The sequence below is a fragment of the Plecotus auritus genome (assembly GCF_963455305.1).
Source record: "Plecotus auritus genome assembly, chromosome: 4".
NCBI lineage: Eukaryota > Metazoa > Chordata > Mammalia > Chiroptera > Vespertilionidae > Plecotus > Plecotus auritus.
The window spans coordinates 64,706,057-64,720,992 of NC_137775.1; the positions used below are offsets into that span (position 1 = coordinate 64,706,057).

The following is a 14,936-nucleotide window of genomic DNA, read 5'->3' on the forward strand; positions in this document are numbered from 1 at the left end:
GTACTTACTGGGAATAGGCCGCAGGAGAAAGAAAAGGAGGCTGATGACTAGGCTTATATCCTCCTCAAGTGGACCTTCTGCTAGTTGTTATTGGAAGGAAATTTCATCTATTGAATGTCCTTAGTAGAAAGTTCCTAGCTAAAGAATTACTTATACCAAACAGACTTAATCTAGGAGACATTTCTCCATGAACATGGCCATATAAGCTGTAAAATTATCTAGCAACTTCAGTCTCTCACTGTGTGAGAAGTGCAAAAAAAGTCTCATTTGGGGACCACATGTCTTTTTTGAGGACAGAGATATATTTCTCAAAACTAGGACCTCGAGAACCACACAGGATGTCCCGCATCTCTTTCTACTTCCTCTGTGCCCTTTGATTGCCTATCTCTTTGAAATTATTAGTAAAGGTGATATAGAATAAGATCTCTGATTCACAAGGTTCAATCCAAATGTGAGTTTGCTCAGTGTCTGCAACTATTTTGTCAGGGCTAAGCCTCGACCCTCTACTAACCCACTATATTATTTACTTTGTGCCTTGTTCTGGTCTTTCTCCTATCTGATTTTACCTGGCATACCATACATAGAAACTTTCTATTGATTTAGCTTCTTCCTAAAATGTTATCTTTGTCACCTTCCTACTTATCCTCACCTCAAGGCAACTTGCGGCCCAAATTGGAGCTGGGACTGGAGTTATGTTTCTTTAATATGTATATAAAGATAAACTAAACATTCATGCCCCCTTTTCCAGGTCACCTTTCCACATTAACAAAACACTACTTTCGTTAAAATCTGAAAATAAAATGCATGGATAAACCAGCTTTCAGTAATATAAAAATTGAAAAATTTTATCAATGCCTGATCATAAAGCTGATTCTGTGAAAATCACACACATCTAGAGAAAACTGTAAACTTATTATTTTTAATCCTTATTCAATGAGTGAGGATATTTTTTCCATTGATTTTTCTCAGAGAGAGTGGAAGGGAGGGGTGAGGGGGCCAGAGAGAGAGAGAAACTTTGACGTAAGAGAGACACATCAATTGGTTGCCTCCTACACTGTGCCCCCTCCAACCAGGGCTGGGGATCGAACCTGCAACCTAGGTACTCACCCTTGACCAGGAATTGAACCCGCAACCCTCCAGTGCACAGGCTGACACTCTAATCACTGAATTATGCTGGCCAGGGCAAAAACTGTAAAGTTATTAATAAAATTCTTACACACAAAGCAGAATTTACTAAAAATAAGTCTTTTTTCTTTTATATAAAGACTAGAGGCCCAGTGCACGAAATTCATGCATTGGGAGGGGGGGTTCCCTCAGCCCAGCCTGTGCCCTCTCACAGTCGGGAGCCCTCAGGGGATGTCCAACTGATGGCTTAGGCCGGCTCCCAGCCAGCAGTCGAACATCCTTAGCGCTGCCATGGAGGCAGTAGAGGCTCCCGCCACCACTGCTGCACTTGCCAGCTGTGAGCCCGGCTTCTGGCTGAGTGGCACTCCCCCTGTGGGAGCACACTGACCACCAGGGGGCAGCTCCTGCATTGAACATCTGCCCCCTAGTGGTCAGTGCGTGTCATAGAGACCTGTCATTCCACCATTCAGTTGATTTGCATATTAGCCTTTTATTATATAGGATGTTCAGCCCATGGACGCTCTTTATTTATTTACTGACTGGCTTTTCCTAGATATGGAAGCCGCTTGCATTCTATCTAAATATAGGAAGAAAGCCACTTAAGGAAGGAGTTACTCACAAAATTTTCCAACACAATGTCCCAATGGCATAATGATTGGGAAATTAAAATCAATGTCTTGATTTTGTTCTCAGTTTCGAAGAGCCAAAGAAGGCAGGCTTTCAGAAAATCAATATGTCCACACTCTATGGAATCCTACAGGAGTCACTTGTTCCAAGTTATTCTCAAAATAAATAGAAAACCAAGGTGATTCTGTCACAAGATGGTAAATATACAATAATCATGAAGAGAAAATTCTGTCACTCAAAAAGAATGATAGCTACAAACTCTTAATTTAAATCAATTGATAAAAACTCCAAGTTGAGAAATACAAATCACATATTTGTCAAGATACTAGGAAAATTTTATCCTCAGCATTATATAAACAATTTTTCAACATCCAAGAAAACAGCATTCAAATAAACACAGCTATAGAAAAAGATAACAAGAGGATACAAACCCTCTTTCTCAAAAAACTGGTTAATAGTTACCTATTTTAAATGTAAAAAAATTGTAAAAGCCTTGGAAGAGTATGAAATGTTTAGAATAGTGTTTAACAGCTTTAATATATATTATTTTTATGATGAAAGTTCCTATTTTTACCCTTACTATTCATGTTTTCTTTTAACATACTTATAAAAGCTATCTTGGTACTTGCATGCTAATTCCATTATTTCTGTCATTTTTGGTTTTATTTTTCATTAATTGATTATTTTTCTCATGCTTATGATTTTACACATTCTTGCTTTTTCGCATGCACTTTCTGAATGGCTGACAGACATGAAAGACATCATGTTGTTGAAGTTCTGTATTGTGTCGTTCCAGCAGGCAGTTAATTTAGCTGTGAATCAGCAAGATCCTCTCAGGGCTTCTTTATAAGCTTTGCTGGAATCCATGCAGCACAGCCTTTATCCTAGGACTACAAATCACCGTGCTGCTAAGGTGTAACCTTTTGGGGTCTCTATTGACTGCCCAGAGTATTAAATAAAGTCTTGCCAACATGACTGGGTAGAATTAAGATGGCCCCAAGCACTGTGTGAGCTCTGGCCATGGTTCAGCTCAGAGCGCCTTGTAATTCTTCCCCGAGTAGATTTTCTTCACTTGGCCTTGTGAAGTGTCCTGCATACATGCAACTCAGTATTCAACAAATCATCAAGAAAACCTCTGTGTAAATTTCCTGAGCTATTCCTCTTCAGTTTTCTTCTCCCCATGAGCATAACCTAGAAATTCTACCTACATCAGTGCTCCCGAACTCCCACCTGTGTCCCTTCGATTGAGGGAAGCTGCTGGGATTTGGCTGGGCTCCACCTGTGCCAGTCCAGGAAGGGCCTTCAACCCCAAAGTCAAGGCAATCATGGGGCTCATGTCACGTTCCCTATCTACAGAATCACAGTTTTGTACGACCTTTTGTCTTAAATTCAAATTAATATCTTTGTCCAGATTTTTAGCTATTCACATTGGGAAAGATATTCTGTTAATAGTAAATTATCACAACTTTTTAAAATTCATTTTCAGAAGTTCTGAGAAATTTTATTTTTTAATTATAATTAGATATTGTTATATACTTTCTCAAAAAATCTTCTTAATATGCAAATTTGGGATACAAGTCACTAATACGATTGAATGCAGTTAATTCAAATCAGTCAACTGAAATATATATCTTCATGAGTCAGTTTTAGAAAATGGTTAAGTTTTATATCAGAGGTCAAATTGTATAACAATAACCTAAATGTCCAACAATAGACTAAATAAATCAAGGAACATAAATATCATAAAATACTACTGAGGCACTAAAAAGTCACATTTTCTAGTGAGAAAGCAGAATACAAAACTATGTATTATATGATACAGATGTTTTGGGGGAGCAGAAAACTAAGATATAAAGAAAACACAATGTGAAATATGATTTTAATATTTATATTTTTATTTATAGATTTTCTGCAAAATCTACATTATATTAAAGTATTTATATCTGACAAAAAATTTTAAACCATTTTAATCAGACATTTATAATGGTAGTCTAACATATATATTAAAGTAAAACTTGTCTTCTATCCTTGTTTGTATATCTGTCTTTCCTATTCCACTTAAATTTTCTGAGTCCCTGTTCTCTTTCTATGATTTCATGATTGCCATATAGTGATATTTCCCAAACTTCAATGTATGCCCCTCTCCTTTCTCTTGTTTTAATTTCCTATTTACATCTGCCTACATTTAGATTACTTCATTGTTTCCTCAACTTAATATATACAAACTCAACTTATGCCATTTACAAACAAGCATTCCTTCCCAGTTACCTAATCCTTCTCAGTGGTAACATTTTCCCTCTCTTAGTTTTACAATATTAATGTTTCTCCTTTCTCCTTCACCTTAAATCTTTCCTTGAGTCCTTTGGATAACGCCTCTTATATCCAGTGATTATTTCTATTGCTGCTTGAGGAAGATGTATTGCATTGAGAGTCCCAAATAAATGGCCTCCCTGTATTCATTCCCTACTCTGACTCCATCTCTTACTAGCATACTACTAAATAAATCTCTGAGCCTTATATATGGTGGACACCTTGGAATAGAGTGAAAAACTATAAAACTGCATTTTCTATACTTCCTTGCTGCTAGGGTTCTGCATATGCTGTTGGTTCGGAAACAAATGCAGTCACAAAAACTTTTTAGTGGAAACTGAATCACAGAGTGAGACAGGTACAGGGCATACATTTGGCGGTTGTACATTGTGGCTGGACTGTTTTCCGGACTCTCTGACTGTAGCAGCAGCTTCTTGATTTAGCAGGTAGTGTCCTGGTCATAATGGCAAAGACAATTCCTTTGGTAGCTAAATTCTGCTGGGTGGTTAAGGGAGTCATTCATGAAATAAGGCATGTGGTCTCTTCAGCCCTCCCAACAATTTAATAACTATTCATGCATCCTTTTAGGCATAAATTGTCTGGAGTGAATTTTATTGTCTGCTATTAAGAATAACAACCCAGCAGGTTTGGCTCAGTGTTTGATTGTCGACCTATGAACCAAAAGGTCAGGGTTCAATTCCCAGTCAGGGCACATACACAGGTTGCAAGCTCAGTCCCCAGTAGGGGGCGTGTATGAAGTAGCCCATTGATGTTTCTCTTCCCCCTTCTCCCTTCTTCTATGAAATCAATTTAAAAATATTTTTAAAAAAGAATACCAACTAAGAGTTTCCTCGTCTTTAAACAACAAGTCTAACATCTTGAATGATTATTAGAAGAATTGATAAGAGACAATTCAGGTAAAGCGTATTAATAGCAAAAACGTAGTTATTGTTCTTGTGTTATTGTTAGCACCATTACAATTAGAGGGCCAGGGTTTGAGTTACATCTTTAGCATACGTTCTTTCTGCAATCTTGGTCAAGTTACTTAACTGCTCTAAAATTTGATTTCCTTATAATGTAGGTTAAAAATATAACTACTTCATGAAGTTTTGTGAAAATTAAATGAGTACATAATTTTTTTTCTGTATTTTGTTATTCTCCACACAAATAATCTTACTTGATCAGCTAATTTCCCACATTACTTCCTATTTTTAAATGCCATGACCTTACTTGTTTTCTCAGATTCCTGGGCACACATTTTTACAAAAACATGCAGTGTCTCTATTCTGTTATCCTCTCTTTTTCAACTTAAAGCCATTTTTCAAGTTGTTCCTTTTTCATGAAGTTTTTGCAGGGACTTGCAACCTACCTTGATCATTTCTTGATCTTGGAGCTCCTACAAACAGCACTAGACATTTTGACACTTTGCTTTTTTTTAATTAGTAAAATGTGCTTTATTTCTATCACAAATTGACTTTTAAGTCCTTGAGATCAGTAGCAATTATATTAAAAAATTATTTAACAAAGTTCTTAAGAGAGTTTACCATTTAGTAGTCACTTGAACAAATTGCTGACTAGATGATTTACCATGTCATTCACTGAATTCAATTAGATTCTCTGTGTATGCCATTAAATGTAGTGCAGAGAACTCAGAAGAATTTGGTTAAAGGTACTTGAAATTATATACATACATTTTTGTATTCTTAATTTTTTTCTCTTTACCAAAACATTTCTACCAGCCTGATTTCCTTTAATTGTACTTAATTCTATCATAGAAATAGCAATGATCTTAAATAAGCTAACAAAATGAATGCATAATATACCAGTCAACATTATAATATGGGAATGACTGCTGTTCCTTAGACATATCTGTCAGCAGTGATATAAGATCCTATCTAATAAAGAGGGAATATGCTAATTCACCATCACTCAGTCACAAAGATGGCTGCACCCACAGCTGAGGCCAAGTTCCCATAAGGAGCCTTAACGAGCAATCAGCAAGGACCTGAGACTATGCCCTCCCCTGTCCCCCTGGGGCTTGACAGTGGACCTCAGGCCTTGCCCCCTGCCCCAGTGCCAGGCCAGGGGACCTGAGGCCATGCCCCCTGCCCAGCAGGGCTTGATGGGGGACCTCAGGCTGCTTCCCCCGCCCCAGCGCCAGGCCAGGGGACCTCAGGCCACGCCCCCCACCCCGGCACCAGGCTGGGGAACCTCAGAACACACGCCCCGCCTGGTGGGGCTTGACAGGGGACCTCAGGCCATGCTCTCCATCCAGCGGGGCTTGACGGGGGAACTCAAGGTGCACCCCCAGTGCTGGGTCGGGGGAACTCAGGCTGCACCCCCGCCCAGCAGGGCTTGACAGGGGACCTGAGGCTGCGCCCCCCTGCCTGGCTGGGCTTGACAAGGGACCTCAGGCCGTGCCCCCAACCCAGTGGGGCTTGACAGGGGACCTCAAGGTGCACTTCCAGTGCTGGGTTGGGGGAACTCAGGCCGCGCCCCCGCTCAGCAGGGCTTGACAGGGGACCTCAGGCTGCGCCCCCGCCGCTGGTGGGGCTTGATGGGGGACCTCAGGCTATGCCCCCCACCCAGCGGGGCTTGACAGGGAATCTCAGGCCATGTCCCCTACCTGGCAGGGCTTGATGGAGGACCTCAAGGCACGCCCCCCCACCCCATTCTGGGCTGAGGGACCTCAGGCTACGCCCCCCCCCCCCCCCGTCTTGGTGCCGGGCCAGGGGACCTGAGGCTACGCCCCCTGCCTGGCAGGGCTTGATAAGGGTGGGACTGGCCGGGTCTGGATCTAGCCCAATGGGGGGGCGGGTGGCCGGGTTTGTGTCTCATGCAATTTTGAGGTGCATGTGGGTGGGCAGGGACTTGACTCTGGGTCCCATGGTGAGCCTCAGACACACATTGGAATCACCTGGAGAGGTTTAATCACAGAGACCTCCATTTAATATGAATGGTATATGGCTTGGGAACAAGATGTTTAAATTTAGCCAGTGATTCTCACAAGCAATTAGGAAGAACCACCACTGGTCAGAGGCTATGCTCCACTCAGCACCCTCTCCCATCCACTTCCTGTCACTGCTTTGCTTTAGGAACATGCTGCCTGCTTGGAGATTTAAGGCCATTCACCTAAGCATTCCTTTGCTGTCACCAGTGGCAGCTTTGGTACATGTATAAATACAGGTAACAGGATGTTATTTTGAAAACTATTTTCTGAAAAAAGCTTTCCATCATTTCAGTAGGCAGTAATAGTATTTACATACATAAGAAATAAGGTAATAAGTAAAATAGCAGCCTGGCAAGAAGAGAAGGCAGGGGATGAGAAAGAAAAACTATAGCCCTATTAACAATAAAGGAGTGTTACAGTTTCAGTTATAAGTACCTGATTGATGGTATCCAGATCATCAATGAAGCTATTTACTTCTGATAGAAGCATAGATATTATAGATTTTCTCAACAAGCTGCAACTTCCCAGGGTTACTAGACTCTGAGACACACAATGCTGTACCTGAAACTGAAGATAAAAATGAGTAGGTTTCTACTTTTTATCAAGTCAGATCAAAATAGATTTAGTGGACATTTTCTAAGACTTCACTACTGATCTCCATGCTGTGGGGAGTACAAAAAGTGTCAATGTAACTCTAGGTGAGTCTCAAGCACAATTATGAAATAGATAAATAATATAAGTAATGAAATTTTATATAGCAGTTCATATTTTTAATTGTATGACAAGGTGCAAAAATGGAAATTTTAGCTGAAGTATCAAGATGATGTAACCATTTAGATGATGAACTACATACAAGATGAAAAAAGAGATGACAAACCAAGACTCTTAAGCCTGTAGCCACTAGATGGATAGATAAATATAGACAGATAGAAAAAGGGTGAAAGAGAGAGGTTTGGAGATGTTGTTGGGGAGAGCTAATGGAGCAGTATGAGTCCTGCTTCTACATGGAGGCACTTCTCTAGTCTTCACAAGTCAAAATCTAAGCACTTTAGAGTGAGGAGAAAAAAAAATTAGGGGCTCTAAATTTCCATCCAGAGGCCACAAAAGTACTTACCTTACCGCTAATAAAATTATAAGGGCAGTTGGAGACAATAAACTATTTCACATATAGTTATTAGAAGAAAGGCCATTTGATTATTAATCACATTAAATAAGGTATATATAACTCATAGCTGGAAATTCATTCAATATATTTTTTAAAATATCTGGGAGAAAGGAAGCTTCAAGGAGAAACTCAAAACCCAGAAATAGCAGCTACCTTGTGATTGTTCTATATAAGCTTAAAAGCATATTAAGGAGACATTGCTTTTATATATAAAATGATTTATTTATTTAATATTAAATGCCATATGAAACATGTCACTCATATTCTTTAGGGTGAACACTCAATGTAGATATTTCTCAAAACATTTTTTAACCCTCATCCTAGGATATGTTTTTATTGATTTTAGAGAGAGAGAAAGAGAAACATGGATGTGAGACAGAAACACTGATGAGTTGCCTCCCACATGCGTTGCACTGGGGATCAAAACTGCAACCTAGGTATGTGCCCTGACCAGGAATTGAATTGCCACCTTCTGATGTATGGGACAATGCTGCAACTAACTGAGCCACTCTGCCAGGGCTCAAATTGACATATTAAAGATATATTTTAACTTTAAAAGTCATTCAATATAATAAAGTTAATGGATTATAGAGTTCAAAAGCAATTTTATTATTATTCTGGGCATACATAACTAGCTATTAATAATAGTTTTCTAAATCAACTTAATCATAAAATCACATCAATATATTACCATAGAAGTCTAGTTATTTATCTTGTTATTTCTTAAATATATAATTGGTTCAGACTCCCTTTGTAATACTCCAGTACTACTTATTATTTTCAGATTATTTTCTTCGTACCTGAAAAGAAAGAGTACTCTTATCTAAGCTCTAAAAACATTCTGTTGAGTATTTCGCTACTGCTTTACATATTTACTTATCTCCTTTCTCAGTATTTAATTCTTTGTGGCAGGGGTGGGGAACCCCCAGCACCCAAAAGGTCCAAAAATGATTTGGTCTGGCCCTGCCAAGGCATTAGGAGTGAGTTAATGAAATGTTTGACCAAATATAGCAGGCTAATTTTTAAGTTGACAACTTTGTATGGCCCTTGAATAATGTTATAAATATCCAAATGGCCCTGGCAGAAAAAAGGTTCCCCACCCCTGCTTTATGGGATAACTTAAAGTGAAGAAAAAGTTGGGATGCTCACAGTAAAATAAGAGGGACTTTTTGTAAGAGGTTTGCAGACTCAGAAACCCAACACTGAGTCAAACTCAGCTCAAGTACTTATTAACTTGTACTAACAACTTAGTTAAGCTGTTATGTCTCAGTATGCAAACTAGTGATTGTGACACAACCTGCTTCCTAAAATTATTGTGCATATTAAGATAGACAATAAAGATGGTTAACATAGTGCTAGGCACCTAATAAGTGCTCAGTAAGTGTTCAAAGTTATTATAATATAGAATGATAATATAAAGTATTGAAGGTTATATAAGGTTAATTGACTGACCCTTGAAAAGTTAAATACTAGCAATAAAATCTACTTTTCTAGAGTTAGTACAGTCCTAGTGGAGGACATTGCTGAGAACTAAATGTCATCAGAGAGTTTTCCATGCTATAGGTATGAACTATTGTCTCCCCAATATGACTGAAGTTCATATGAGAGCAAAAACATGAGTATATAACCATTAGGTAATTAAATTTGTGTACACTATTATAAAAATGGCATCTCTTCTCTTCTTCTTTACATCTTGACACTGTTCTTTTGTAAATACAGCAGAACTTTTTGAGACAGACTGACATAGAGGCCAGGGCTGACAATAACATTATAGGCGAGGCTACCACAGTGGAAACCATGGAAAGCTTGCTCAACACCCATGCCATCTTTATCTATTTTAGCACATCTCCCTAAGGTACTAGTATGTTCCTTCTGTACCCAATTTGTTGAGAGTTGTTATAATGAAGGGGTATTATGTTGACAAATGTCTTTTCTGCATCTATTGAGATGGTCATATGCTTTTTATCTTCAGTTCTTTATATGGCGTATCACCTTTACTGAACCATTCTTGTATTCCAGAAATAAATTGCCCTTGATCATCGTGTATGATCCTTTTAATGTGCTGTTGAGTTTGGTTTGGTAATTTTTTGTTGATAATTTTTACAAAGATAATTATCAGGGATATTGGCCTATAGTTACTTTTCTTGTAGTGTCCTTGTCTGACTTTGGTAGCCATGTAATGCTGGCCTCATATATTGAGTTTAAGAGTGTTCTTTCCTCTTCAATTTTTGGGAATATTTTTGTTTAAATATTTGGTAAGATTCACCATGGAAACCATTACAAAATCACTTTTGAGGAAAACATCTCCAATTTAGTTTTTGGGAAAACCCACAGATGAAATTTTGACAAACATGGACTAATACTAAAAAGTGACCAAAAAAACTTGAAAATAAGCCATCATCTTTTAAACAGTAAGTAATAAAAAATTTGGATCTCCTAAAAGCAACTGAAACTGAGAAATAAAAACTCATTGAATGACAAAAATAGCAAATTAGAGGTAAAGGGAAAGGTAGTAAGTTGGAAATAGATATAAAGAAATCATTCAGAATGTAAAAAAGAGAATGTGTAAACATGAATAGAGATTAACAATAAGGTGTTATAATATATGTTTATATAGATTTCTTTTTGTAATAGACATCTGGAGAAGAAACAACATAGGGAAATATAAAGGAAGAAAGTTTTCCAGGCATAAGAACAACAAGAATTCACAGTTAAGGAAGCATAATATATACTAACAGAAAAGAACAATTAGAATGACACATAATTCCTCAACAGTAAGAATAAAAGCCATAATAAGCCTTTGGCATATTGTCCTCAAAACACTTAGAGAAAAAGATATATTAATCTATAACTGTGTGCTAGGCACAAGTATATGAATCCATAATTTTGTTCTTTAAGAACAAAAGAAATGAGACATTTTTAATGAATAAAACAAACGGCAGTTTAATACTTATTTAATAGTACTAAAGGGACCTCTAAAGGTTGGACTTTAAAAAAAGGGAAAATTATCCCTGGAGTCTCCTTTTATTTGGTGTTCTGAAGAGGTCTGCTTCCTTTTTCTGTGACAATTTATTTTAAAGTTTCTTTAGACCTACTTTTATATTTCATTTTAATCTGCACCAAAAGAAAGCATATCCTGATACTAGCATTTGTTGGCTGTGTTAATAAAACAACAGAGTGCATAAAGAAAGATAAAAACATGGGGGCAAAATAAATAAGGTTTATGGTCTCAGAAAGCTCATAATAAAAGCAAACTTAAATAGTTCATAGAAGAAATAAATAAAGAAAATAAGAAAAGCAGGTATACATAAAAGTTAGATATTGAGAAAATCACACAAGTTCCTGAACAAATGAATCAGAATAAATCATCAAAGTAAATAAATCTTTCTAGAATAAAAAAGACTTCTTCAGTTTTCAAACAAAATCGATACACTGAAACCAAGATATATCTAGGAAATATTAAATTCCAAATAAAAGAGGCTCTTTTCATTTTATAAGGCATTAACTGGTAGATCTCTTTAACAGAGGAAAACTACTACCCAAATTCTAATTCTACAGCATCACTTAAAAGTATCTCCCACATCATAAGTTAATATACTCACTGGAGGAAAAAAGGGCAAAGTGATGGAAACTTGGGATAGAAAGAACTTGGGATGCTCACTGGTTAATTAAAATATCCACAGTAAACTGAATTAAATGTAGATTAAGTAGTTAATACCAGAAAATAATACTTATGTTCATTAAGTTCTGGTCAGGTAATGACTTTTCTAAGTTTTGAGCAATAAAATGAGTAAGACAAAAAAAGTTCACATATAAAAAGTTTAAGTATAGTAACTAAAAGTGACAAAACTTGTGAGGAAAAATCTATTAGATATGACAAAAAAAAAGAGTTAATGGAGGTAGTAAAATATACTTAAAGTGTTAAAACATCATTGAGCACTTAATATAAAATAATAGGTAATTCAGAGAAGTAAATAGAAATAGTAATTGGATATTTGAGAAAAGGGTTCAACACCTAAAAATAGTCAAATTAAAACAAAGAACATAATATTTAAACAATGTGAGGGAATGGGAATGAAAATACTGTGTCTGTGTGTGTGTGTGTGTGTGTGTGTGTGTGTGTGTGTGTGTGTGTATGGAAATAGTATGTTTTTAAAAAGCTAAATATTCAACAACATAGGAAATAGGATGCATCTATTATATATAGCAAACATTACAATGATGTATAACAGAATACTTCTATCATAATACAGTTAAACATGTAAAAAAAAAAACAAGTGATTAGTTTTTTTAAAAAAACAAAGGGGAAAAAAGTGTATTTGTTGAGATCAGGAAGAATTCAAGTTTCTAGAAAAGAGGAATTGTGAAAATTAATTTGACTTCATTTTAGAGTTGTGTTAATGTTGATATTTCTGTTTTAAAAGCTCAAGAAAACATGAATTCAAGAAACTAATTAGACTGATATACAGGGTGGGCAAAAGTAGGCTTACAGTTGTTCACAGGGAAAATAATACAAGAATAAACTCTGTTTCGTGTGCTTACAACAGTAAACCTACTTTTGCCCCACCCTGTAAATGTAACTCAAGTACTGTTATAGTTCTAATGGGACATGTGATTTTTTTTTTTTACCTTATGAAAAGATATGCAAAATAAAGCACCTATTTTGAAAGATCAAGGACACTGATTTTAAACATTAGTTTTCAATGAAAACTTATGGCAGTAAACATACATGTACCAAAACATAATGAAAATCCTTAAACAGACTATGTGGCAATGGAAATTTTCTAGACTAATAAGGTGTAGATGACAGTAACCATATATAAAATAAAAGAAAAAACAAAACTACGTCCAATTTAAAAAATGCACAGAACTATAATGGTGGCTTGGGTTTTAGCTTGAATAACAAAGTATTTATTTTTTACCTTCTGTAGTTTCTATTCAGGTAATAAGCCAAGTCCTTGATTTTGTGTGAAAAAGAACTATGATATAAACTATAGCCTGAAGGGGTAAGCAAACATAGGCTTTAAAAAATAAATATGACGGTGATGGCAGATGATGGCAAGAATTTCATTAGGACAAACTGGAATTGAACATTTAACAAGAGAGCATTCCAAATAGAGGTATTTACAATTATAATAAATTTACTGGTCAAAGCATCACTTAGGGAGTACACTCTTTGTGTGTTTACTTGAGGTCAAGTTAGAGTACTTATATTGCCAGTCAATTTTTGGCTCCTACTGGATCTGAGGTTTTGAATAACAGTATCGGATTGGATTGGGCATGGGTATGATAAATTTGAAGCTCAGAAATTGCCAATAATAGTATAAATATTTACTATTAATAATAATTTAAAATATATACTTATACGAGAATGAATAAAAGGCAAAAATAAACTTGACAATGTACTAAAACATCTAGACAAGAGAGTATTTTAGCTTAATTCAACTTAGTAAGCAAGTTAATTGTAGTTACAGTAAGGTGCCTATAGAAGGGAGAATGAGAATGAAAAATAAAATTGTAGCTATCTAGTTGAAGACAGGAGGATTGCTTACAAAAATTTTAAGAATAAAAAGGATTAGTGATTGGTTGTTATTCAGGAATAAGTAGAAATCAAGGGCAAAACAAAGAAAATTTCTATAAATAAGAAAAAGAGAAGTGTAACCCTTTTCATTAATAAAAATATCTTGGTCATAAAGTATTAGCTCCACACTTCTAGTGTTCAACAGAAGTGATATAAAAGGTATTATGGTGACGCCTTAAAGGGCTTGGAGCCAGTACTATATACTAGTATAGTTGAAGGCACATTTAGAAATTAGTTTTGGCTTCTGATGGACAATAAATCTGCCACAGCTCAACAGAAATCAGCCCACAGACCAAAGAAAAATGAAGACCCAGATGACAAAATCAAGTCAAACTCAGGAGTTCATGCATCTTTGCTGGCCACCTTTGCACACTGTGGAAGTCCCTGACCAAACTCAGACCTTGCTGAAGCCTTGACATATAAAAGAAGTTACTGATACTTTAGGGAAGCCAATACCACTTCCTATAATCACTATGGGTTTTTTCTTTTGTTTTCCCATCTATAGAAGGACAAGGGACCATATACATCGAGTGGCCAGATTATTATGATCTCTGAACGCATAATAATCTGGCTACTCAGTGTGTATATATATCCTATATAATAAAAGAGTAATATGCAAATTGACTGTCACTCCAACACACAAGATGGCTGCCCCCATGTAGACACAAGATGGCTAGCAGGGGAGGGCAGTTGGGAGGGACCAGGCCTGCAAGGGAGGGCAGTTGGGGGCGATCAAGCCTGCAGGGGAGGGCAGTTAGGGGTGACCAGCCTGGCAGAGGAGGGAAGTTGGGGGTGACTAGGCCTGCAGGGGAGGGCGGTCGGGGCGACCAGGCCTGCAGGGGAGGGCAGTTGGGGGTGACCAGGCCTGCAGTTGAGGGCAGTTTGGGGGGATCCAGGCCTACAGGGGAGGGCAGTTGGGGAGGGGACAAGACCAGCAGGGGAGAGCAGTTAGGGGCGATGAGGCTGGCAGGGGAGGCAGTTAAGGGTTAACGGGTCGGCAGGGGAGGGCAGTGGGGGGCAACCGGGCCGGCAGGGGAGGGCAGTTGGGGGCAATCGGGATGGCAGGGGAGTGGTTAGGGAGTGATAAGGCTGGCAGGCAGAAGCGGTTAGGGGCAATCAGGAAGGCAGGCAGGTGAGCAGTTGGGAGCCAGCAGTGCTGGATTATGAGAGGTTATGTC

At 37.5% G+C, this 14,936-nt stretch overlaps 1 protein-coding gene across 1 annotated transcript in view; it reads right to left on the minus strand.

The window, feature by feature from the left end:
- MEI4 (meiotic double-stranded break formation protein 4) overlaps positions 1 to 14,936 on the minus strand; it is a gene marked incomplete at both ends in the record, with an annotated part of 182,831 nt that overhangs the window by 53,181 nt on the left and 114,714 nt on the right. Inside the window, one exon of the mRNA XM_080664558.1 lies at positions 7,448 to 7,579. Coding sequence (XP_080520684.1) covers positions 7,448 to 7,579 — 132 coding nt within the window. The remainder of the gene's footprint in view (positions 1 to 7,447; positions 7,580 to 14,936) is intronic.